Source organism: Mobula birostris, chromosome 4, assembly GCF_030028105.1.
Source record: "Mobula birostris isolate sMobBir1 chromosome 4, sMobBir1.hap1, whole genome shotgun sequence".
Lineage (NCBI taxonomy): Eukaryota > Metazoa > Chordata > Chondrichthyes > Myliobatiformes > Myliobatidae > Mobula > Mobula birostris.
Window position 1 is genome coordinate 105,282,235 of NC_092373.1, and position 27,231 is coordinate 105,309,465.

Sequence of the window (27,231 nt, forward strand, 5' to 3'; positions counted from 1 at the left end):
CATCTGGAAAAATTTCTGAAACACTCATTCACTGCTGTCGTTACTGCGTAGTCGGGAATCTTTCGGAAGGAAGGCCTCAAAATCCCTGGCCTTGCCTGCTTTTGGCGACCGAGAAGGCGGTCGAATCGTTCAGATAGAGATGGCGCTCAGTACTCAGTATCGGAGAGCTGATCAGAGCTCGAAGTTTTCGGATGACTCAGACTCGGACCGTGGTCGGGTTTTTCCTCCTCCTCTCCGTCTGCGTGAGATGTGGGGCATTTGAGAGACTTTGAACTTTTACTGTGCTCATGGACTTCTTCAGCAAGTTATGGTATTGTTGCACTGTTGTAACTATATGTTATAATTATGTGGTTTTGTTAGTTTTTTTCAGGCTTGGTTTGCCCTGTGGTTTGTGATATCACACTGGAGGAAATATTGTATCATTTCTTAATGCATACATTACTAAATGACAATAAAAGAGGACTGCGTGTCTTCATAATCTAACTAAAGATATGCACACTTTACAGTGCAGTTATGCCTCTTGTATAGTGCAGTGAGCAGAACTGAAAGCATTCTGCACGTGTACATGAGAGAAGGGTAAGAGCTGAACTGGAAGAGGAACAAATATTTTGGTGAGGAGCTTTGTGAGTATGATTTAGGAAGGTTTAGCCTAGTCTGGTGTTGAAAGGTGGACCAAACCCAAAGCAGTAGTGGGACAGATGGGAAATGTTAAAGCAAGCCAGTTCAGTAGGGGAACATCTACCAAGGAAGATGATTTTCAAAGTGAGGTGAGGAAGAGTTTAGGGGACTGTGTGATCAAGCTGGAGTTAAAGCAAAACTGGCAGTATTTGAGAGCCCTGGTTGACTGGGAGTGTTGAGGTTGCAGAAAGGAAAAAGGAGGTCGATAGGAAGTCAGGCAACTTGCATCAAGCAAATACTCTGATGATAAGAGATGTACAGGTACACTTCAGAGGGAAATCAGAAAGGAAAACATGATTACCAGAGTGCTCACCTGTGCTTGGAGCCAAAAGAAATGGAGACGATCGGAAATGGGGTTTTTACATCTGTATTTCCTCGGGAGATGGATACAGGGTGTATAGATGTAAGGCAAAGTAGCAGTGAAGTCATAGACCATAAACAGAGTACAGACAGGGATCGGTGCTGGGTCTGTTGTTTGCCATCTATATCAACAATCTGGATGATAATGCGATTAACTGGATCAGCAGATTTGTGAATGACACCAAGATTGGGGTGTAGTGGACAGTAAGGAAGACCATCAGAGCTTGCAGTGGAATCTGGATCAGTCAGAAAATCGGCTGAAAAATGGCCGATGGAATTTAATGCAGACAAATACGATGAGTTGCACTTTGGTAGGATCAAACAGGGTAGGTGTTACACAGTGAACGGTAGGGCACTGAGGAGTGTGGTAGATCAAAGGCATCTGAGAATACAGGTCCATAATTCATTGTAAGTGTTGTCACAGGTTGAAAGCGTCTTTAAAAAAGCTTTTGGCACATTGGCCTTCATAAATCAATGCATTGAGTGCAGGAGATATGTTGTTATGTTGAAGTTGTATAAGATGTTGTTGAAGCCTAATTTGGAGTATTGTGTGTAGTTTTGGTCTCCTACCTACAGGAAATAGGTGAGTAAGTTTGAAAGAGTACAGAGAAAATTTACAAGGATGTTGCTGTGACTGGAGAACCTGAGTTATAGGGAGAGATTGAATACGTTAGGACTTTATTTCTTAGAACATAGAAGATTGAGGAGGGATTTGATAGAGGTATACAAAATTGTGAGGAGTATAGACAGGGTAAGTACAAGCAGCCTTTTTCCACTGAGGTTGGGTGGGACTACAATCAGAGGTCATGGGTTAAGAATGAAAAGTGAGAAGTTTAAGGGGAACATGAGGGGAAACTTTTTCACTCAGAAAAGGTGAGAGTGTGGAATGAGCTACAAACACAAGTTTTTCCATGTGAGCTCGATTTCAATATTTAAGAGAAGTTTAGATATGTATACGGATGATAGGGGTATGGAGGGCTATGGTCCTAGTATAGGCTGCTGAGAGTAGGCAGTTTAAATGGTTTCAGAGTGGATTTGATGGCTGAAGAGCCAGTTTCTGTGCTGTAATTCTCTATGACTGTAAGATGAGGTATTGGGGGCCAGGAAATGGCCAGCAGGGTCCTCTGTGCAAATAGGCAGTTAGCAGAGAGCACCCCTGTGCCCACTCCCCTCTGTAATGAGTATACTGATTTTGATACTGTGGCGGATGACCTCCCAGGGGAATGCCATGGAGACCGGGTGACAGGCACTGAGCACATGGTGCAGAGGGGGAAGAGAGAGAAGAGGGGAGCAGTAGTAATAGGAGTCTCAATAGAGAGGGAAGCAGACAGGAGATTCTGTGGACAAGAACGGGACACCAGATGGTATGTTGTCTCCCAGGTGCCAGGGTCAGGGATATCTCATCACGTCCACAAAATTTTGGAGAGGATGGGAGAGCAGCCAAATGTCTTGGTACATATTGGTACCAATGACATAGGTAGGAAAAGCAACGAGGTTCTGAAGAGAGAATTTAGAGAGTGAGGCAGAAAGCTGAGAAGCAGGACCTCAAAGGTAGCAATTCTGGTTTGCTGCCTGTGCCACATGCCAGTGAGGGTAGAAACAGGATGATTAGGCAGATAAATGCATGGCTGAGAAGCTGGTGAAGGGGGCAGGGCTTCAGATTCTTGGATCATTGGGATCTCTTCTGGGGGAGGCATGACGTGTACAAAAGGGACGGGTTACACCTGAGCCCAAGGGGTACCAATATTTTCATGGTTTGTTAGATCTATTGGGGAAGGTTTAAGCAGAGGGTGGAAACCAGAATGAAGGACCTAGGATAAGACAGATGGTAAATAAGAAAGATAGTGTGCAGTCAGCTGTCAGGAAGGCAGGCAGATGATAGGGAAAAAATTGTAGTCAGTAGGGTGAGTATCAGTGCATTAACTATGCAGAATCTAAAATAGCAAATGCAGCACTCAAAGTGTTAAATCTCAATGCACGGGGTATAAGAAGTAAGTGGATGATCTTGTTGCACTTTTACAGATTGTCAGGTATGATGTTGTGGCCATCACTGAATCGCAGCCGAAGGATGGTTGTAGTTGGGAGCTGAATGTCCAAGGTTACATGTTGTATCAGAGGGATAGGAAGGTACGCAGAGGGGGTGGTATGGCTCTGCTGGTAAAGAATGGCATCAAATCAGTAGCAAGATGTGATATAGGATTTGAAGATGTTGAATCCTTGTGGGTTGAGTTAAGAAACTGCAGTTATATACAGGCTTCCCCACAGTAGCTGGGAGATGGACCACAGATTCCAACAGGAAATAGAAAAGTCATGTCAGAAGGGCAATGTTATAATAGTCATGGGAGATTTCAACATGCAGGTCAATTAGGAAAATCAGGTTGGTAATGGATCTCAAGAGAATGAGTTTGTTGAATGCCTATGAGATGACTTTTTAGAGCAGTTTGCCGTTGAGCCTACATGGGGATCAGTGTTATACTGGATTGGGTGTTGTTATAGAATGTACTGGAGGTGATTTGGGAGCTGAAGATAAAGGAACCCTTAGGACACAGTGATCACAATATGATTAAGTTCAACTTAAAATCTGATAGGGAGAAAGTAAAGGCTGACATAGCAGTAATTCAGCGGAGCAAGGGAAATTACAATGGTATGAGAGGGGCGTTGGCCAAAGTAAATTGGAAGGAGATGCTGGTAGGGATGACAGCAGAGCAGCAATGGCTTGGGTATCTGGGAAAACTGAGGAAGACAAGTGAGTGCAGTTACTATTACAAGGGAGAAGGTGTTCAAAAAGCTGAAAGGTACACAGGTCACCCAGACCAGATGAAATGCACCCTAAGGTTCTGAAAAAGATAATGGTAGAGATTGTGGAGGCATTAGTAATAAATTTTTAAGAATCATTGGACTCCAGCATGGTTCCAAAGTACTGGAAAATTGCAAATGTCACTCCACTCTTTAAGAAAGGAGGGAGGCAACAGAAAGGAAATTGTAGACCAGTTAGCCTGATCTCAGTGGTTGGGAAGATGTTGGAGACAATTGTTAATGATGAGGTTGTTCTTGAGGACACAGGACAAAGTCAGGGTGGTTTCCTTCAGGGAAAATCTTGCCTGGCAAACCTGTTGGAATTTTTTGAGGAGATTATAAGTAGGATAGATAAAGGAGATGCAGGAGATGTTGTATATTTGGACTTTCATAAGGCTTTTGACAAGGTGCTGCAAATGAGGCTGCTTACCAAGTTAAGAGCCCATGGTATTACAAGAAAGTTACTGGTAGGGTTAGAGCATTGGCTGATTGGGAGGAGGCAGCGAGTGAGAATAAAAGGATCCTTTTCTGGTTGTGTGCCAGTGGCTAGTGGTGTTCCGCAGGGGTAGATGGCTTTGTTGTCAAGTTTGCAGATGATACAAAAATTGGTAGAGGGGCACGTAGTGTTGAGGAAACAGGAAGGCTGCAGAAGGACTTGTTAGCCGGGTCAAGAGGCTGAGTACAGAAGAGTGGTGGATAACTTTGGTCAGTGCTGTGGGCTGAATCACCTGCAGCTCAACATCATTAAGACAATTGAGTTGGTGGACTTCAGGAAAGTGAAAACACCCTGCACTCCCATCTCCATTAAGGGAACGGATCTGAAAGTCGTCTGGAACTACAAATACCTGGGAACTTAGCTGAACAATAAACTGCACTGCATTAAAAGTACAGGGGCTCTGTACAAGAAGGGACAGAGTCAACTGTACTTCCTGAGGAGGCTCCGGTCATTCAACGTCGGCAGTACTATGCTGCAGATGTTCTACGGCTCAGTGGTGGCTAGCATTCTGGGGCAGCAGGGTGAGAGCAACTGATGCCAAAATCGATAAATCCATCAGGAAGGCTGGTTCTGTTCTGGGGGTGGAACTGGATTCCCTGGTGGTTGTGTCTCAGAGAACCATGCTGTAGAAACTACGGAGCATTATGGACAGGCCCTCTCACCCCATCCATGACATACTGGACAAAAAGGAGCACCATTAGTAACAGACTGATTGCACTGAACCTCACAGGAGATCCTTTCTCCCTGTGGCTCTAAGACTCAACAACTCCTCCTCCTCAGTATATAAGTGTATGGTTTCATTGCACCTCTGTATTTTTTACTATTACCTTTTAATGAACATTTTGTATTTTTTCATACCTCACTGCTTACATTTTGTACTTTAAAGTTTATATTTCTGACTGAGCATCCTTGCAACAATAATTTCCTTTGGGATAAATAAAAGTTTTATCTTGTATATGAGGAACATTTGATATCTCTGGGCCTGTACTCGCTGGAATTTAGAAGGGTTGGTGGGGAGGGATAGGTCTCATTAAAACCTTTTAAATGTTGAAATGCTAGACAGAGTAGATGTGGAAAGGATGTTTCCCATGGTGGGGGAGTCTAGGACAAGAGGGCACAGTGTTAGGATAGAGGGACGTCCATTTAAAACTGAGCTGTGGAGAAATTTCTTTAGCTAGAGGGTGGTGAATTTGTGGAATTTGTTACCACAGTTTGTGATAGGATCCTGAATTATCCCTTCTGGACTGTGACTTTAAAAAGAGAGAGAGAGAGAGCATGCAGCTGTACAGCACAAACAGGTTGTTACAGAGAGAGAGAGAGAGAGAGAGAAATGAACAGCTCATGAGTCGTCATGGTAACCGCGGGCGGCGTTATTGTGATGGACAGCTGGTGTTTAGCATGCAGAGATAAATACAAGGTCAGCTGGTTGTTAGACACATATGGTTTTGGACACTGGATGAGTTTTGTTGTGCCCTCAGAAAAGTGAGTTTTTTGGAGGATCGATCAGTGGCTCTCACAGTGTGAAAAAGGTGGGAAGTTATTAGTGTGCAGAACCCTCATCTGGGTTGATATCTCACCCACAGAAGATGGTCCCCTTGTGGTCACATTCGGTGACTTATAAAGGATTTCAGAGGACAACAGAAGATCGACGGCATCAGCTTACCTGAAGAACTAAATACCTCTCTCTCTCCAACACTACTCAACTCAATAATACGAACTGAGCTCTACCTATCATTGTAAGACTGTATCCAATTACCTCGTAAGCTCGAAGAAGCTTGGGTCTATTATTTCCACACTTATAATCATTGTTAACCTGTCTGATATACCTGAATTTTTATTACTGTATTGCGTAGTTACTAATAAATGAGCTTTAGAAAATAGCAATACTAGACTCCAGGTGTTTTTCCATTTCTGCTGGTTCTTTAACCCGCTGTGGAGGCTGGGTTGTTGGGTGTATTTAAGGCAGAGATTGTTAGGTTCTTGATTAGCCATGGAGAGAGGCTGGGGACTGGACTGAGGAGGTGAAAAAATGATCAGCCATGATTGAATGGTGGAACAGACTCGATGGGCCAAATGGCCTCACTCCGCTTCTTTGTCTTATGATCTTCAGGTTTAGTTTTTGTTTTGGTTTCCACAAACTTCAGTCAAATTTGAAAAAGGTTTCACCCACCTCTCATAAAAGGTGTGTAAACAAGGAAGAACTTTGGGAATTTTGTAATGATCCGGGCAAATGCTGCAGATCAGAAACTGTTTGTCAATCTGGCATACCACAGGACTGGTAATGCTTGAGTGATCACTGGCCATCTTAAAGCACTGACATGTGGGTTCAGTTTGGCCTCACTCAGCACATTGCAAGGAAGAGACAGAACAATATATATGAACTTCAAAAATACTCCAAGCAACACACACAAAATGCTGGTGGAATGCAGCAGGCCAGGCAGCATCTATAGGAAGAGGTACATACAGCTGTCGTTTTGGGCCGAGACCCTTTGTCAGGACAAAGTGAGTCCTTTGTGAGTCCCGACAAAGGGTCTCAGCCCGAAACGTCGACTGTACTCTCTTCTTGCTGCTGAAACCAGGAAGAAGTACAGGAGCCTCAAGACTCACACCACCAGGTTCAGGAACAGTTATTATCCTTCAGCCGTCAGGCTCTTGAACAACTTCACTCATCCTATCACTGAACTGTTCCCACAATTTATGGAATCACTTTCAAAAACAATTCATCTCATATTCTCGATATTTATTGCTTATTTATTCCTTTTTCCTTTTTGTATTTGCACAGTCTGTCTTTTGCCCATTGGTTATTTGTCCATCCTGCTGGGTGTGGTCTTCCATTGATTCTTTTGTGTTCTTGTATATACTGTGATTGCTGGCAGGAGTATGAATCTCAGGGTTGTATATGGTACATATATGTACTCTGATCATAAACTCGCTTTGAGCTTGAACTTTGAAATGTCGGAGCGGTTGATATCATGTCAGCAACATTAGACTTGCAGGCCTACATTTGTCCAGATTATATCTGATGCTTATGTTGGATAAGGTAATCCTCCTATAAATGCTAGGAACTCAGATTTCAGGCCCTACTGAATTTAATGATTGCATATCCTTATGGCTGTTGAAATGCTGCTATGGAATTTAGCATTAGGGCACATTAGAATTTTTTGACTGCTTTATTCAAGCGAACTTTGATGTAGATGAAATGTTAATGTAATTGTGCTCAGTTGTGCTCAGTTGTGCTCAGTTGTAAATGTTCTATGTAATTGTGCTCAGTTGTGCTCAGTTGTTTTCCTATAAAATGCAGATGTCTCCTAACTGGCTGTGTTATGATAAATATGTTCATTAATAAATATATATATTTTGTCCCCCTCAACAATATGTACTCCATTTTGAGTACCGTTGGTGGTGACAACCTACCTGGGGGAAGTAACAGTGACTCAGAAGGGTAGGGAACGGAAGGTGGCAGCAGTGATAGGGGACTGTATAGTCAGGGGAATGGATTGATGATTCTGTGGACATGAAAAGGAAAAACAGATGGTAGTTTTCCTCACAAGTGCCAGGGTCCAAAATCTTTCTGGACACATCCACAATATCCTGAAAAAGGAGAGTGAGCAGCGAGAAGTCGTGGTACATATATAGGAAGAGAAAGTGAGGAGATCCTGAAAACAGAATACAGGAAGTTAGGAAGCAAGTTCGGAAGCAGGACCTCAAGGGTAGTAATCTTGGGATTGCTGCCTGTGCTACATGACAGTGAGGATGGGAATAGAATGAGGTGGCAGATAAATGCATGGCTGAAGAATTGGAACAGGGGGCAGGCATTCAGATTTCTGAATAATTGGGACCTCGTTTGGGGAAGGTGGAACCTGTACAAAAGGGACAGGTAACACTGGAATCTGAGGTCATATTTGGGAGCTTAACATCAAAGGATAAACTTTGTATCAAAAGGACAGGCAGGAAGGCATAGGCAGTGGTGTGTCTCTGTTGATAAGAGATGGAATTACATCTTTAGAAAGAGGTGACATAGGATCAGAGAATGTTGAATCTTTGTGGGTGGAATTAATAAACTGCAAGGGTAAAAAACATTATGGGAATCATATATAGGCCTCCAAATAGTAGCCAAGATGTGTGGTTGAGATTGAAAGGGAGCTGAAAAGGAATACAATAAGAGTAATGACACAATTGTAATGGGGGGGCTTCAAATGCAAGGGGATTGGAAAAATCAGGTTGGTGTCGGATTGTAAGAGAGGGAATTTGTTGAATGGTTACGAGATGGCTTTTTAGAGCAGCTTGTGCTTGAGCCTACTCGGCGAAAGGCTATCTTAGATTGGATATTGTGTAATAACCCAGATCTTATTAGAGAGTTTAATGTAAAGGAATGCTTACCACGCAGTGTGCCAGAGGTCCGTGACTGTCAGAGAGCAGGAGTGAGGGCCATTGCTATCAAAGGAAAAAGTGCTAGGCGAACTCAAAGGTCTTAAGGTGGATAAGTCACCTGGGCCAGATGGACTACATTTCAGAGTCCTGAGAGAGTTTGCTGAAGAGATATTGAGGGGCAACCTTTTAGAATATAGGTAAGGAGGAAATTTTTTTTTTAGCCAGAGTGTAGTGAATCTGTGGAATGCTCTGCCACAGACTGTAGTGGAGGCCATGTCCATGGGTATATTTAAGTTGGAATTTCATTGTTTTACTGATCGGTTGGGGCATCAAAGGATATGGCGAGAAGGCAGGTGTATGGGGTTGGGTGGTATCCGTGATCAGCCATGATGGAATGGCAGAACAGACGATAGGCTGACTGACCTAATTCTGCTCCTATGTCTTATGGTCTTATGTTTTTCTTTTGTACTGCTATAGTTGATCATTTTGGGTCTTCACAGAACTTGATTCCATTCTGTATTGTAAGTTCAGGAACAAAATGTTGCCTTTTATTTATATATAAAACAAATACTGTGGATTCGTGCCCGAGCATCATGCAAGATGTTATAAACTTTTATTCCAGATTTTCTCGAATAGCGGACAGTTTAAAAACCGGTTTGGTGTTCGTGGACGATCGCCTGGTCAGCTGCAACGTCCAACGGGTGTGGCTGTGCATCCAAGTGGTGATATTATCATTGCTGATTATGATAACAAGTGGGTGAGCATTTTCTCATCAGATGGCAAATTCAAGGTGAGTGTCGTTTATTTTAAAAGCTTGCATGCAAATATGGATTAAAATATTTGATTACACATACACAATCTACAGATGCTGGAAATTCAAGCAACACACACAAAAAAATGCTGGTGAATGCAGCAGGCCAGGCAGCATCTATAGGAAGAGGTACAGTCAACATTTCAGGCTGAGACCCTTTGTCAGGACTAACTGAAAGAAGAGATAGTAAGAGATTTGAAAGTGGGAGGGGGGAGATCCGAAATGATAGAAGACAGGAGGGGGAGTGATGCTAAGAGCTGGAAAGTTGATTGGCAAAAGGGATACGAGGCTGGAGAAGGGGGAGGATCATGGGATGGGAGGCCTAGGGAGAAAGAAAGGGTGGGGGGGAAGTCCAGAGGATGGGCAAGAAGTTATAGTGAGAGGGAAAGAGGGACTGCGGCCGAGGATCGTGGTTTGAGAGTGAGAGGTGAATTGGGGGGAACATGAGGAGAAACGTCTTCACTCGGATGGTCGCGACAGTGCGGAATGAGCTACCAGCACGTGAGATCAATTTTGGCATTTAAGCAAAGTTTGGATCTGTACATGGATGGTTGGGGTGTGGAGGGCGATGGTCCCGATGCGGTTTGATGGGAGTAGGCAGTTCAGTGCTCTTGGCATGGACTGGATGGGCTGAAGGGCCTGTTTCTGTGCTGTACTTTGATTCTATCATTCTAACATGGTGTCAGAAAAAAAAAGAGGGAAAAAAGGGGGAAAGAAAAAAATAAATGAATAAACAAACAAACAAATAAGGGACGGGGTACGAAGGGGAGATGGGGCATGAACAGAAGTTAGAGAAGTCAATGTTCATGCCATCAGGTTGGAGGCTACCCAGACGGAATATAAGGTGTTGTTCCTTCAACCTGAGTGTGGCTTCATCTTGGCAGTAGAGGAGGCTGTGGATAGACATAGCAGAATGGGAATGGGACATGGAATTAAAATGTGTGGCCACTGGGAGATCCTGCTTTCTCTGGCGGACAGAGCGTAGGTGTTCAGCGAAACGATCTCCCAGTCTGCGTCGGGTCTCTCCAATATAAGGGAGGCCACATCGGGAGCACCGGACGCAGTATATGACCCCAGCCGACTCACAGGTGAAGTGTCGCCTGTGACACTTTCTGCATACCTTGACACTGTTTTATCTCATTTCTGCATACCTCGACACTGTTTTATCCCCCCTTGTTCAATCCCTTCCCACCTATGTTCGTGACACCTCTCACACTCTGAATTTTTTCAATGATTTTAAGTTCCCTGGCCCCCACTGCTTTATTTTCACCATGGATATCCAGTCCCTATATACCTCCATCCCCCACCAGGAAGGTCTCAAAGCTCTCTGCTTCTTTTTGGATTCAAGACCTAACCAGTTCCCCCGTACCACCACTCTGTTCCATCTAGCGGAATTAGTCCTTACTCTTAATAATTTCTCCTTTGGCTCCTCCCACTTCCTCCAAACTAAAGGTGCAGCTATGGACACCCGTATGGGTCCCAGCTATGCCTGCCTTTTTGTTGGCTTTGTGGAACAATCCATGTTCCAAGCCTATACTGGTATCTGTCCCCTACTTTTCCTTTGCTACATCAACGACTGCATTGGCGCTGCTTCCTGCATGCATACTGAGCTCGTTGACTTCAGTAACTTTGCCTCCAACTTTCACCCTGCCCTCAAGTTTACCTGGTCCATTTCCAACACCTCCCTCCCCTTTCTTGATCTTTCTGTCTCTATCTCTGGAGACATCTTATCTACTGATGTCTACTATAAGCGTACTGACTCACAGCTAATGGACGATTCCTCTTCCCACCCTGTCTTGCAAAAATGCCATCCCCTTCTCGCAATTCCTCTGTCTCCACCGCATCTGCTCTTAGGATGAGGCTTTTCATTCCAGGACGAAGGAGATGTCCTACTTTTTTAGAGAAAGGGACTTCCCTTCCTCCACCATCAACTCTGCTCTCAAACGCACCTCTCCAATTTCACGCACATCTGCTCTCACCCCATCTTCCCGCCACCACACTAGGAATAGGGTTCCCCTTGTCCTCACCTACTAACCCACCAGCCTCCGGGTCCAACATATAATTCTCCATAACTTCCGCCACCTACAACGGGATCCCACAACTAAGCACATCTTTCCCTCCCCACCCCCCTTTCTGGTTTAGAACATAGAACAGAACATAGAATAGTACAGCACATTACAGGCCCTTTGGCCCACAATGTTGTGCTGACCCTCAAACCCTACCACCCATATAACCCCCCACCTTAAATTCCTCCATATACCTGTCCAGTAGTCTCTTGAACTTCACTAGTGTACCTGCCTCCACCGCTGACTCAGGCAGTGCATTCCCCGCACCAACCACTCTCTGAGTGAAAAACCTTCCTCTAATATCCCCCTTGAACTTCCCACCCCTTACCTCACAGCCATGTCCTCTTGTATTGAGCAGTGGTGGCCTGGGGAAGAGGTGCTGGCTATCCACTCTATCTATTCCTCTTATTATCTTGTACACCTCTATCATGTCTCCTCTCATCCTCTTTCTCTCCAAAGAGTAAAGCCCTAGCTCCCTTAATCTCTGATCATAATCCATACTCTCTAAACCAGGCAACATCCTGGTAAATCTCCTCTGTACCCTTTCCAATGCTTTCACATCCTTCCTGTAGTGAGGCGACCAGAACTGGACACAGTACTCCAAGTGTGGCCTAACTAGAGTTTTATAGAGCTGCATCATTACATCGCGACTCTTAAACTCTATCCCTCGACTTATGAAAGCTAACACCTCATAACCTTTCTTAACTACCCTATCTACCTGTGAGGCAACTTTCAGGGATTTGTGGACATGTAACCCCAGATCCCTCTGCTCCTCCACACTACCAAGTATCCTGCCATTTACTTTGTACTCTGCCTTGGAGTTTGTCCTTCCAAAGTGTACCATCTCACACTTCTCTGGGTTGAACTCCATCTGCCACTTCTCAGCCCGCTTCTGCATCCTATCAATGTCTCTCTGCAATCTTCGACAATCCCCTACAACACCACCAACCTTTGTGTCGTCTGCAAACTTGCCAACCCACCCATCTACCCCCACATCCAGGTCATTAATAAAAATCACGAAAAGTAGATGTCCCAGATCAGATCCTTGTGGGACACCACTAGTCACAATCCTCCAATCTGAATGTACTCCGTCCACCACGACCCTCTGCCTTCTGCAGGCAAGCCAATTCTGAATCCACCTGGCCAAACTTCCCTGGATCCCATGCCTTCTGTCTTTCTTAATAAGCCTACCATGTGGAACCTTGTCAAATGCCTTATTAAAATCCATATAGATCACATCCACTGCACTACCCTCATCTATATGCCTGGTCACCTCCTCAAAGAACTCTATCTGGCTTGTTAGACACGATCTGCCCTTCACAAAGTCATGCTGACTGTCCCTGGTCAGAGCATGATTCTCTAAATGCCCATAGATCCTATCCCTAAGAATCTTTTCCAACAGCTTTCCCACCACAGACGTAAGGCTCACTGGTCTATAATTACCCAGACTATCCCTACTACCTTGTTTGAACAAGGGGACAACATTCGCCTCCCTCCAATCCTCCAGTACCATTCCCATGGACAACGAGGACATAAAGATCCCAGCCAGAGGCTCAGCAATCTCTTCCCTCGCCTCGTGGAGCAGCCTGGGGAATATTCCGTCAGGCCCCGGGGACTTATCCGTCCTAATGTATTTTAACAACTCCAACACCTCCTCTCCCTTAATATCAACATGCTCCAGAACATCAACCTCACTCATATTGTCCTCACCATCATCAAGTTCCCTCTCATTGGTGAATACCGAAGAGAAGTATTCACTGAGCACCTCGCTCACTTCCACAGCCTCCAGGCACATCTTCCCACCTTTATCTCTAATCGGTCCTATCTTCACTCCTGTCATACTTTTTTTCTTCACATAATTGAGGAATGCCTTCGGGTTTTCCTGTACCCTACTCACGAAAGCCTTCTCATGCCCCCTTCTTGCTCTTCTCAGCCCCTTCTTAAGCTCCTTTCTTGCTTCCCTATATTCCTCAATAGACCCATCTGAACCTTGATTCCTAAACCTCATGTATGCTGCCTTCTTCCACCTGACTAGATTTTCCACCTCACTTGTCACTCATGGTTCTTTCAGCCTACCATTCTTTATCCTGCTCACCAGGACAAATTTATCCCTAACATCCTGCAAGAGATCTCTGAACATCGCCCATATGTCTATAGTACATTTCCCTGCAAAAACATCATCCCAATTCACACCCGCAAGTTCTAGCCTTATAGCCTCATAATTTGCTCTTCCCCAATTAAAAATTTTCCTCTCTGATTCTATTCTTTTCCATGATAATGCTAAAGGCCAGGGAGCAGTGGTTATTGTCCCCTGATGCTCACCCACTGAGAGATCTGTGACCTGACCCGGTTCATTACCTAGTACTAGATCTAGTAAAGCATTCCCCCTAGTCAGCCTGTCCACATACTGTGACAGGAATCCATCCTGGACACACTTAAGAAACTCTGCCCCATCTAAACCCTTGGAACTAATCAAGTGCCAATCAATATTAGGGAAGTTAAAGTCACCCATGATAACAACCCTGTTATTTTTGCACCTTTCCAAAATCTGCCTCCCAATCTGCTCTTCTGTATCTCTGCTGCTACCAGGGGCCCTATAGAATACCCCCAAAAGAGTAACTGCTCTCTTCCTGTTCCTGACTTCCACGCATACTGACTCAAAAGAGGATCCTGCTGCATTACCCACCCTTTCTGTAGCTGTAATAGTATCCCTGACCAGTAATGCCACCCCTCCTCACTCCCCCATCCCTTTTAAAGCATTGAAATCCAGGAATATTGAGAATCCATTCCTGCCCTGGTGCCAGCCAAGTCTCTGTAATGGCCACTACATCATAATTCCATGTATGTATCCAAGCTCTCAGTTCATCGCCTTTGTTCCTGGTGCTTCTTGCATTGAGGTACACACACTTTAGCCCTTCTACCTTACTACCTTTACACCGTTTATTCTGCTTCTCTTTCCTCAAAGCCTCTCTGTATGTTAGATCTGGCTTTACTCCATGCACTTCTTTCACTGCTCTATCGCTCCAGGTCCCATCCCCCTTGCAAATTAGTTTAAACTCTCCCGAACCATGCTAGCAAAGCTACCTGCAAGGATATTGCTCCCTCTCAAGTTCAGGTGCAACCCATCCAATCTGTGCAGGTCCCACCTTCCCCAGAAGAGATCCCAATGATCCAAAGTGATTCCGCAGGGATCGCTCCCTACGTGACTCCCTTGTCCATTCATCTCCCCCCCCCCCCCCCCCACAAATCCCTTACCACTGATCTCCCTCCCGGCACTTATCCTTGTAAGCAGAACAAGTGCTGCACATGCCCTTACACTTCCTCCCTCACCACCATTCAGGGCCCCAGACAGTCTTTCCAGGTGAGGTGACGCTTCACCTGTGAGTTGGCTGGGGTAATATACTGCGTCCGGTGCTCCTGATGCGGCCTTCTATGTATTAGCAAGACCCAACACAGGCTGGGAGACCGTTTCGCTGAACACCTATGCTCTGTCCGCCAAAGAAAGCTGGATCTCCCAGTGGCCACACATTTTAATTCCACGTCCCATTCCCATTCTGATATGTCTATTCACGGCCTCCTGTACTGTCAAGATGAAGCCACACTCAGGTTGGAGGAGCAACGCCTTATATTCCGTCCAGGTAGTCTCCAACCTGATGCCATGAACATTGACTTGTCTAACTTCCGTTAATGCCCCACCTCTCCTTGGTACTCCATCCTTTATTTATTTATTATTATTATTATTTCTTTCCCCCTTTTTTCTCTTTTTTTTTCTCCCTCTGTCCCTCTCACTATAACTCCTTGCCCATCTTCTGGGCTTCCCCCCTCCCCCTTTTCTTTCTCCCTAGGCCTCCCATTCCATGATCCTCTCATATCCCTTTTGCCAATCAACTTTCCAGCTCTTAGCTCTATCCCTCCCCCTCCTGTCGTCTTCTATCATTTTGGATCTCCATCTCCCCCTCCCACTCTTACTATCTCTTCTTTCACTTAGTCTTGATGAAGGGTCTTAGCCCGAAACATCGACTGTACCTCCTCCTGTAGATACTGCCTGGCCTGCTGCGTTCACCAGCATTTTTTGTGTGTGTTACTAAAATATTTGATAAATTTTTTGTCCATTGAACAATATCTGATATTTTAACTACGAATGAATTCTTGAATACTCAGTGTGTGATATTTTGCCTGCAGTTTCAATTTGAATTGCCGTGCTTGGCAACTAAAACAGTCGCATGTTTAGGGCAAAGATATAGGAGGCAAAGTTAAATTAATATGATTTTGCTTAATAATTTCCTTATTTTTAAAGTATGTGAACTGGTCAAATATTGTTTCCTTCATTTTAATGATTTTTAAAACTGTTAAAAGATACGTATGTTTCACAACTGGTAGAGTCCCAATCCAGCCTTACAGGCTCTCAAGCAACATAATTGCTGCTTGAGATACAACCATGCTGCTGGTTTGTAACTCAGATGTGGAAGACCTTCAAGTAGCATCCACTTTGTGCAGTCCAGTAAGTGTGGATGACAGAGCATGCTTGCCCAGTGAGATCTGACTCAGTGGATCCATTCACTCTTGTAAGACATACAGTCTGTCCAATGTAATTGCAATTTCTATCACAAATAAGGTTAAAAGGTCAGAGTAGCAGAGGAGCTGATGATACAATCAGATTTTGTGTTGATTTTATTAAATGATGAAAACAGGTTCAAATGTTAATAGGTGTCTTTTTTCTAAATTGTATTTAATCAAACCATTTCAGTTTAAAATATTTTTAGCCTGTAAAAATAATGTCGGAATCAGAATTGGGTTTATAATCACTGGCATGTTCAGAAAGAAATTAGTCCACAGTTACCTGTTATGAAACATGATCAGACCACAAGATATAGGAGGAGAATTAGACCATTTACCCCAATCAAGTCTGCTCCGCCATTTCAGCATGGCTGATCCAACTTTCCTCTCAGCCCCAGTCTCCTGCCTTCTCCCCGTATCCCACCATGTCCTGACCAATCAAGAATCACTCAACCTCTGTCTTAAATATTGTGGCAAGCATTTGGTGCATAATGACAGACTGAGGAAGCTCTTTCACTCAACAACGGTTTTATTGTGATAGACACAAAACAGACCATGACCCAGAAAGTGAACCGAACAAGTCTCACACTGACGGGGGAGGTGACCGTCACACACTCCGATTACAGTCAGGGTGACCCACAAGTACACAAGCGAATAACCCAAGCTGTGTACATAACATCTATTGATGCTTCTGGACACATCTTCAGTGATGTTCCTGGAATCATCGGGTGTCTCGGGTCTTTCAACATCATACAACCTCCTCCAGGTGACCCAGCCGGGGCTGATCAGACCCCAGCTTGTGTCCAGATGGCTAGCTACTTATGACTCCATGACTCCCCTCTTTTGAGCCACAGCCATCTTGAGGCCCTCTCTGCCGCATCGGTGGTACTGCGGATGGCTCTCCTCTTCCTCTGTCCCTCGATGCCCAAAATGCTGAAGGCCCTAACTAAAGAACGGGCTATGAGTCCCCTACAACCAACCTCCACTGGGAGACACCTCGCTCTCCATCCAGCCTGCTGACAGTTGCTGACCAGTCCTGCATACTTGGAGAGCTTCATTTCAAAGGCCTCCTCCAAGCTACCTTCCCATGGGACTGTCAGCTCCAGCAGCAACACTTGCTTAGTAGACTCAGACACTAGGACAATGTCTGGTCGCAGGGTGGTGGCTGCGATATGGTTGGGGAACTTCAGCTGCCCTTCGAGGTCCACCAACAGCTGCCAGTCCCTTGCAGAGGTCAGAATGCCTGCAGATGGTCTTTTGGCAGGTATTGGCTGCTCCCCAGCTCTGACAAGGGCAATGGTCTGCTTGGAGGGTCGGGACCGCTTCACCCACTCAACTCCTGCGCTGACGGCTTCAGTGATGGTCTTCAGGACCTGATCATGCCTCCACCTGTACCGTCCCTCACCAAGTGCCCTTGCACAGCGGCTGAGGATGTGCTCCAGAGTTCCTTGCTTGGAGCACAGTGGGCACGCAGATGACTCTGCTTTGCCCCATGTGTGCAAGTTTGATGGGCTTGGAAGCACATCGTACACTGCCTGGATGAGAAATTGGATGCGGTGTGGTTCGGCTTTCCAAAGATCAGCCCAGGTCACTTTCCTCTCAACCGCATTCTCCATCTTGTCCAAGCTCCCTGTTGCTTCATTCCCACCGCCTTGCAGGCTCTCATCTCCTCCACTACTGCTCTCACCTCCTCCTGAACTAGACGACACCTTTCCTTCCCTCTGGTGTCCATTTGGGGAGTTGGAAAGGATCCTAGCCCAGCTCGGCCTCGTGTGACCACTCCCACCAGCCTCCTGTGACGCAGCCTCGCCTCTGCCTCCTGAACAGCTTCCTCTGCCCTCCACTTCCTGCCAGTACTTACTTGGATCTCTGCTCTAGCCACCTTCAGGTCACTTGAGTCCCTATACTGTAGCACTTCTCTGGCTCTTGTTACCTTGAATTCTTCCTCCAAGGATTTGAAGGGCAGTTGCAGTTTGTTGTGGAGTCCATAGAGTGCGATGCTGCTCAGGCTCTTTGGCAGCCCCAGCCATCTCCTGAGGTGGTTGCTAACCCTCCTCTCTAAGGTTTCGACTGTCGAGATCGGAACTGCATAGACGAGGAGGGGCCACAGGATTCTGGGAAGAATGCCATGCTGATACACCCAGGCTTTAAACTTCCCAGGTAGGCCAGACTTGTCCACAGATTTCAGCCAGCCATCCTACTCGGTGCAGGTTGCCTGAATGGATGTTGTGTCCCTTAAAGAGCTGTCAAAAACTTTGCCTAAGCTCTTTACTGGCTTTTCTGTGATGGTTGGGATGGCTGTGCCTGTGATGCTGAACCGGAACTTGTTCTCCACCTTCCCTTTCCTCAGCACCATCAATCTTGATTTGGCAGGTTTGAAACGCATCCGGGCCCACTCCACCAGCTTTTCGAGCCCTTGCAGAATCCTCCGGCAGCCTGGGACTGATTCTGTGGTGACTGTGAGGTCATCCATGAACGCCCTGATAGGTGGTTGCCGTTGAGCGCAATTCATTCTGGGCCCTTTGCTCTTTGGTTCAACAGACTTAGTGAGCATGTTCATAGCTAGGGAGAACAGTGTCACTGAGATAGTGCACCCTGTGATGATGCTGACCTCCACCTTGTGCCAGGTTGATGTAATTGCTCCTGAAGAGACCCTCATCCTGAAGTTGCTGTAATAATCAGCAATAAGGTCTCTGATTCTGCTGGGGACGTGATATTTGGTCAGTGTGAGCTGCACCAGCTTGTGCGGAATGGAGCCATATGCATTTGCCAGGTCAAGCCACAACACTGACAGGTTGCCCTTGTTCTCTCTGGCCTCCCTGATGAGCTGTGTCACCACCACACCGATGTGCTCCAGACAGCCCGGCATCCCTGAAATGCCACCCTTCTGGACTGATGTATCAATATAGGTGTTCTTTTCTAGGTAGGTGCACAACCGGTTGGAAACTGCACTGAAGAAGATCTTCGCCTCGACACACAGCAGGGAGATGATGCGAAACTGATCTATCTGGGTGGCATTTTCCTCCTTCGGGATCCACACCCCTTCAGCCACTCTCCACTGTTCTGGGATCTTCCCCCTTCTCCAGAAGATTCTCAGGATCTTCCACAGACGCAGCAGGACTTTGGGGCAGTTCTTGTACACTTTGTACGAGGTGTTGCTTGGTCCTGGAGCCGAGCTTGCCCTTGCTTTGCGGACGACCTCTCTGACTTCCTTTAGTTGCAGTTCTGACATGTCGAACTGCACATCCGGTTCAGGTAGGTCTATTAGGATGTCGCACTCTCCCAACTCCTGCTCTCTTTCAGGATCATTATATATCTTCTTCAGATGTTGGTCTATGTCTTCCTGCGAACAGGCCAGTTTCCCACTGCACTTTTCCCCCAGCAACTCCTTGGTGAAATTGAAGGGGTTTTCGAGCCCTTTCACAACGACGCCTCCGATGCCACTCTGCCCGGCGGAGGACCCTGATCTTCTTTCGTAGTATGCACATCAGCTGGACCAAGCCAATGCGCTCCTCTTCTCCAGCCTCCTTGTATTGTGACTTCAGCGCTTTCATCTCCTGCCTGATGTTGTGGATCCTCAATGCTCTTTGGTTCTTCGAGTAAGATGTTTTGGAGCCTTCCTTCTCCTCTTCTCCGAACTGTTCAGCTGCGATACTAACAATAATTGTTGTCATGGCTTGCAGCTTCCTATCAACCCCTCCTTTCGCCGTTGCCTCCAGAATTTGGTTAACATCGTCATCAAACTGCTTCCACAGTGAAGTCATGTTAGCTGCAGGCCATTTGATCTGCCTCCTGTTAGACTTCATGTTCGAGGGATTAGTTTGCAACACTTGGAGGTTCCGGGCACTATGGGGTGACTCTGGGCCTGGCCCCTCCTTCGTCTCACCAGGTTGGACACCTGCGTGTTGTGCTGCTCCTGCTCCTGCCAAACACTTCATCCTCGCTTGGTGGATCTTCAAGCCGCGATCGTTCTTGCAGATTTTGCCACATGCACACTGCTTCCTCATCGTCGTTTGTTCATTGCCTGGGTCTGATGTCATTGTGTCCATCTGGCTGGGGTGCTCATCCTCCCCCCCCCCCTCTCGGGCACCCCTGGGGGTATCTTTTCCTTAGATTCTTTGTGGCTTTTGTGGGGGTCCTCCTCTCAGAGGACGCCGATTGGGTTGCCAGCCCGTTCTGCCCTGGTTGCCGTCTCTCCGGGCTGTCACTGACTCTCCAGTCGTCACCACTCTTTTCGTGGTTGTCACCCAGTCTTTCCTGGTTGTCACTGATTAACTCGGGGTGTAAGCTGTGTACATACATCTTGTAACAATAAATGAACTGGAACTTCCCACCATAATCCCACAAAAGCATTTTAACACAAGAAAAATAAACAGTACTAGTCATTAGAAATGCAGGGGCAGGCTGTCAACCACGCCCCACCCAGATCGTCACACTGCCCCCATCCAAGGGGTCAGCCATCCCCAGTAACCCCAGGGTCCATAGCAAGGTCCAAAAGTTCTGGTGGGCGTGGACACTGCCACCTGGATTTTGCGATGCAAAAGGCAGGGCACCCGGAGTGTCACTTCCTTCCTTCAGCTTCACTGGGTTAGTGGTGGCCAAGGGCTGACATGGTGCCAGCCGGTCCTGGTGCAGCACGACTGCATTCTGCCGCTCAGGTAACCGCACCCGATATACCACATCGGAGATGCGGTCGAGCACCTCTCCCAGCCCCTTCCCATGGCTTCCACACCCGGGGGTAGTCCCTTCTTCCTGGAGGCACAATAGACACTTACTGAGGCCCCCACCATGTACCGCTGCATCGGCACTCTGGACTGGTGACCCGGCCCGTTCTGGGACTTGCAGGCATTGCAGCCGTGCACAAACAGCTCCATCCTGCCTGTACCCAGGCCAGTAGAAGCGATCACACAGCCTGCCCAATGTCTTTGCCACTCCGAGATGTCCGGCCCCCACCAGCCTGTGCACCGACCACAGCACCGTGGCACAGAGCTCCCGGGGGACCACCAGCTGCAAGAGTCTTTCACCATCAGACAACTGCCACCGCCTGAACAGCAAGCTGTCGTGGACCTCCAGTGTTCCCCACGGCGAGTATAGAGCCTTGGTCTCCGGGTCCAGGATGGAGACCCCTGCCCACTCCGGCCGTTGTTCCAGTCAGCCATTCTCTCACCCGGGCCAACATGGGGTCACTCACCTGTTCGCTGCGCAGCTGCTGGTCCATGGTGGGGAGGTGGTCGCCGGCTATCACCTGAAGGGTCGTCACCGTTGCTTGCCCCTGGTTCAGCTGTGTTGTGTTTGGCCGCTGCCAGGTATGCTGCACTGCCGCGGGCCGCTGTGAAACCGGTGGTGCTCCCCGTGCGATTGCTTCCTGGAGCTGCCTTGCCAGAGAGCCACGGCATCAGCACTGAGATAGACTGTTGCCCTGACACATCCACACGGGCTGCCCACTGGGACAGCAGGTCCAGGCCAAGGATTCAGGGTTCTCGGATGTTGGAGAGCCACACCTTGTGCTCCGCTGTGTTTCTCCCTACTGCGATGCACAGCTGCACAGTTATTGGTGACCATTGCCATTTACATAAGAGCATAAGAAATAGGAACAGGAGTAGGCCATACGGCCCATCAAGCCTGCCCCACTGTTCTATAAGATCATGGCTGATCTGTCTGTAAACTCAGCTCCAACTACCTGCTTTTTCCCCATAACCTCTAATTCCCCTACTATGTAAAAATCTAACTGTATCTTAAATACATTTAGTGAAGAAGCCTCAACTGCTTCCCTGGGCAGATAATTCCACAGATTCACCACTCTCTGGGAAAAACAGTTTCTCCTCATCTCTGTCCTAAATCTTCTCCCCTGAATCTTGAGAAAATGTCCCTTAGTTCTCGTCTCACCTACCAATGGAAATAACTTCCCTACTATCTTATCTATCCCTTTCAAAATTTTGTATGTTTCTATAAGATCCCCTCTCATTCTTCTGAGTTCCAGAAAGTATAGTCCCAGGCGACTCCATCTCTCCTCATAGGTTAACCCCTTCATACCTGGAATCAACCTGGTGAACCACCTCTGCACTGCCTCCAAAGCCAGTATATCCTTCCTCAAGTATGGAGACCAGAACTGCACACAGTACTCCAGGTGCGGCCTCACCAGTACCCTGTATAGTTGCATCATGACCTCCCTGCTCTTGAATTCAATCCCTCCAGCAGTGAAGGCCAACAGTCCATTTGCCTTCTTAATAACCTGTAAGCCAACATTTTACAATTCATGAACAAGCACTCCCAAGTCCCTCTGCACAACAGCATGCTGCAGTCTTTCACCATTTAAATAATAATCTGCTCTTCCATTATTCCTTCCAAAGTGGATGATCTCACATTTACCAACGTTGTATTCCATCTGCCAGACTTTGGCTCACTCACTTAACCTATCTATATCCCTCTGCAGACTCTCCACATCCTCTATACAATTTGCTTTTTCACTCAGTCTAATGACATCAAAATTTTGCTACGCTATACTCAGTCCCCTCTTCCAAATCATCAATGTAAATGGTAAACAGCTGCGGGCCCAGCACTGACCCCTGCGGCACCCCACTCATCACTGACTGCCAACCGGAGAAACACCCATTTATACCAACTCTCTGCCTTCTGTCAGTTAACCAATCCACTATCCATGCCAATACACTGCCTCCGACTCCATGCATCCGCATCTTATTTATAAGTTTCTTGTGCGGCACCTTCTGGAAATCCAAGTATACAACATTCACCTGTTCCCCTCTATCCACTGCACTCATTATGTACTCAAAGAACTCCAGTAAGTTTGTCAAACAGCACCTGCCCTTTCTGAATCCATGCTGTGTCTGTCTAATGGAACCACTCCTTTCTAAATATTTCGCTAATTCTTCCTTAATGACAGCTTTAAGCATTTTCCCGACTACAGATGTTAAGCTTACTGGCCTATAGTTTCCCGTCTTTTGCCTACATCCTTTTTCAAAAGTGGCGTGAAATTTGCTGCTTTCCAGTCTGCCGGGACCTGCCCAAAGTCTAGAGAGTTTTGATAAATGATTACCAACGCGTCTACTATAACCTCCGCCAATTCCTTCAGCACCCTGGGATGCATCCCATCAGGACCAGGGGACTTACCTACCTATAGGCCCTCTAGTTTGCTTATCACTATCTCTTTAGTGACAGTGATTTTATTGAGGTCCTCAACTCCCATTTCGTCAATAACATCCTTCTTTGGCATATTAGGCATGTCCTCCACTGTGAAGACCGACGCAAAATAGTCGTTCAATGCCTCAGCCATTTCCTTATCACCTAATATCAATTTCCCCTTCTCATCTTCCAAGGGACCTACGTTAACTTTAGCCGCCCTTTTCCACTTTATATATTTATAAAAACTTTTGCTATTTGGTTTTATATTTTGTGCTAATTTACTTTCATACTCTATCTTCCCTTTCTTTATTTCTTGTTTAGTTGCTCTCTGTTGCTTTTTTAAAGTTTTCTCAATCCTCCACTTTCCCACCATTCTTTGCGACTTTGTACACATGAGCTTTTAATTTGATATTATCTTTTATTTCCTTAGTTATCCAAGGCTGGCTCTTCCCATGCTTACTGTCCTTACTTTTGACTGGAATATACCTTTGACCACTGTGAAAAATCTCTTTGAAAGTATTCCACTGTTCCTCAACTGTCCTACCAAATAGCCTGTGCTCCCAATCCACATTAGCCAACTCCTCCCTTATCCCATTGTAGTCTCCCTTGTTCAAGTTTTAGATCTAACTATTTCATCCTCCATCTGAATGCGAAATGCAATCATAGAAAACATAGAAAATAGGTGCAGGAGTAGGCCATTCGGCCCTTCGAGCCTGCACCGCCATTTATTATGATCATGGCTGATCATCCAACTCAGAACCCCGCCCCAGCCTTCCCTCCATACCCCCTGATCCCCGTAGCCACAAGGGCCATATCTAACTCCCTCTTAAATATAGCCAATGTACTGGCCTCAACTGCTTCCTGTGGCAGAGAATTCCACAGATTCACCACTCTCTGAGTGAAGAATTTTTTCCTAATCTCGGTCCTAAAAGGCTTCCCCTTTATCCTCAAACTGTGACCCCTCGTTCTGGACTTCCCCAACATTGGGAACAATCTTCCTGCATCTAGCCTGTCCAATCCCTTTAGGATTTTATACGTTTCAATCAGATCCCCCCTCAATCTTCTAAATTCCAACGAGTACAAGCCCAGTTCATCCAGTCTTTCTTCATATGAAAGTCCTGCCATCCCAGGAATCAATCTGGTGAACCTTCTTTGTACTCCCTCTATGGCAAGGATGTCTTTCCTCAGATTAGGGGACCAAAACTGCACACAATACTCCAGGTGTGGTCTCACCAAGGCCTTGTACAACTGCAGTAGCACCTCCCTGCTCCTGTACTCAAATCCTCTCGCTATAAATGCCAGCATACCATTCGCCTTTTTCACCGCCTGCTGTACCTGCATGCCCACTTTCAATGACTGGTGTATAATGACACCCAGGTCTCGTTGCACCCCCCCTTTTCCTAATTGGCCACCATTCAGATAATAATCTGTTTTCCTATTTTTGCCACCAAAGTGGATAACTTCACATTTATCCACATTAAATTGCATCTGCCATGAATTTGCCCACTCACCCAACCTATCCAAGTCACTCTGCATCCTCTTAGCAACCTCCTCACAGCTAACACTGCCACCCAGCTTCGTGTCATCCGCAAACTTGGAGATGCTGCATTTAATTCCCTCATCCAAGTCATTAATATATATTGTAAACAACTGGGGTCCCAGCACTGAGAGTTGCGGTACCCCACTAGTCACCGCCTGCCATTCTGAAAAGGTCCCGTTTATTCCCACTCTTTGCTTCCTGTCTGCTAACCAATTCTCCATCCACATCAATACCTTACCCCCAATACCATGTGCTTTAAGTTTGCACACTAATCTCCTGTGTGGGACCTTGTCAAAAGCCTTTTGAAAATCCAAATATACCACATCCACTGGTTCTCCCCTATCCACTCTACTAGTTACATCCTCAAAAAATTCAATGAGATTCGTCAGACATGATTTTCCCTTCACAAATCCATGCTGACTTTGTCCGATGATTTCACCGCTTTCCAAATGTGCTGTTATCACATCTTTGATAACTGACTCCAGCAGTTTCCCCACCACCGACGTTAGGCTAACCGGTCTATAATTCCCTGGTTTCTCTCTCCCTCCTTTTTTAAAAAGTGGGGTTACATTAGCCACCCTCCAATCCTCAGGAACTAGTCCAGAATCTAACGAGTTTTGAAAAATTATCACTAATGCATCCACTATTTCTTGGGCTACTTCCTTAAGCACTCTAGGATGCAGACCATCTGGCCCTGGGGATTTATCTGCCTTCAATCCCTTCAATTTACCTAACACCACTTCCCTACTAACAAGTATTTCGCTCAATTCCTCCATCTTACTGGACCCTCTGTCCCCTATTATTTCTGGAAGATTATTTATGTCTTCCTTAGTGAAGACAGAACCAAAGTAATTATTCAATTGGTCTGCCATGTCCTTGCTCCCCATAATCAATTCACCTGTTTCTGTCTGTAGGGGACCTACATTTGTCTTTACCAGTCTTTTCCTTTTTACATACCTATAAAAGCTTTTACAGTCAGTTTTTATGTTCCCTGCCAGTTTTCTCTCATAATCTTTTTTCCCCTTCCTAATTAAGCCCTTTGTCCTCCTCTGCTGAACTCTGAATTTCTCCCAGTCCTCAGGTGAGCCACTTTCTCTGGCTAATTTGTATGCTGCTTCTTTGGAATTGATACTATCCCTAATTTCTCTTGTCAGCCACGGGTGCACTACCTTCCTTGATTTATTCTTTTGCCAAACTGGGATGAACAATTGTTGAAGTTCATCCATGCAACCTTTAAATGCTTGCCATTGCATATCCACCATCAATCCTTTAAGTGTCATTTGCCAGTCTATCTTAGCTAATTCACGTCTCATACCTTCAAAGTTACCCCTCTTTAAGTTCAGAACCTTTGTTTCTGAATTAACTATGTCACTCTCCATCTTAATGAAGAATTCCACCATATTATGGTCACTCTTACCCAAAGGGCCTCTCACGACAAGATTGCTAATTAACCCTTCCTCATTGCTCAAAACCCAGTCCAGAATAGCCTGCTCTCTAGTTGGTTCCTCGACATGTTGGTTCAAAAAACCATCCCGCATACATTCCAAGAAATCCTCTTCCTCAGCACCTTTACCAATTTGGTTCACCCAATCTACATGTAGATTGAAGTCACCCATTATAACTGCTGTTCCTTTATTGCACACATTTCTAATTTCCTGTTTAATACCATCTCCGACCTCACTACTACTGTTAGGTGGCCTGTACACAACTCCCACCAGCGTCTTCTGCCCCTTAGTGTTACGCAGCTCTACCCATATCGATTCCACATCTTCCCGGCTTATGTCCTTCCTTTCTATTGCGTTAGTCTCTTCTTTAACCAGCAACGCCACCCCACCTCCCCTCCCTTCATGTCTATCCCTCTTGAATATTGAATATCCCTGAACGTTGAGCTCCCATCCTTGGTCACCCTGGAGCCATGTCTCTGTGATCCCAACTATATCATAATCATTAATAACAATCTGCACTTTCAATTCATCCACCTTATTACGAATGCTCCTTGCATTGACACACAAAGCCTTCAGGCGCTCTTTTACAACTCTCTTAGCCCTTATACAATTATGTTGAAAAGTGGCCCTTTTTAATGCTTGCCCTGGATTTGTCGGCCTGCCACTTTTACTCTTCTCCTTAGTACTTTTTGCTTCTACCCTCACTTTACACCCCCCCTGTCTCTCTGCACTGGTTCCCATCCCCCTGTTGTGAACTAACCTCCTCACGCCTAGCCTCTTTAATTTGATTCCCACCCCCCCAACCATTCTAGTTTAAAGTCACCTCAGTAGCCCCCGCTAAACTCCCTGCCAGGATATTGGTCCCCCTAGGATTCAAGTGTAACCCGTCCTTTTTGTACAGGTCACACCTGCGTCAAAAGAGGCCCCAATGATCCAAAAACTTGAAACCCTGCCTCCTGCTCCAATCCCTC

At 46.1% G+C, this 27,231-nt stretch overlaps 1 protein-coding gene across 3 annotated transcripts in view; it reads left to right on the forward strand.

Moving 5' to 3' along the window:
* Positions 1–27,231, forward strand: part of trim2b (tripartite motif containing 2b) — a 227,051-nt gene that overhangs the window by 148,102 nt on the left and 51,718 nt on the right. For all 3 annotated transcript variants that reach the window (XM_072255852.1, XM_072255854.1, XM_072255853.1), the window contains exon 8: positions 9,324–9,491. In XM_072255852.1, the coding sequence (XP_072111953.1) occupies positions 9,324–9,491 (168 nt within the window). The remainder of the gene's footprint in view (positions 1–9,323; positions 9,492–27,231) is intronic.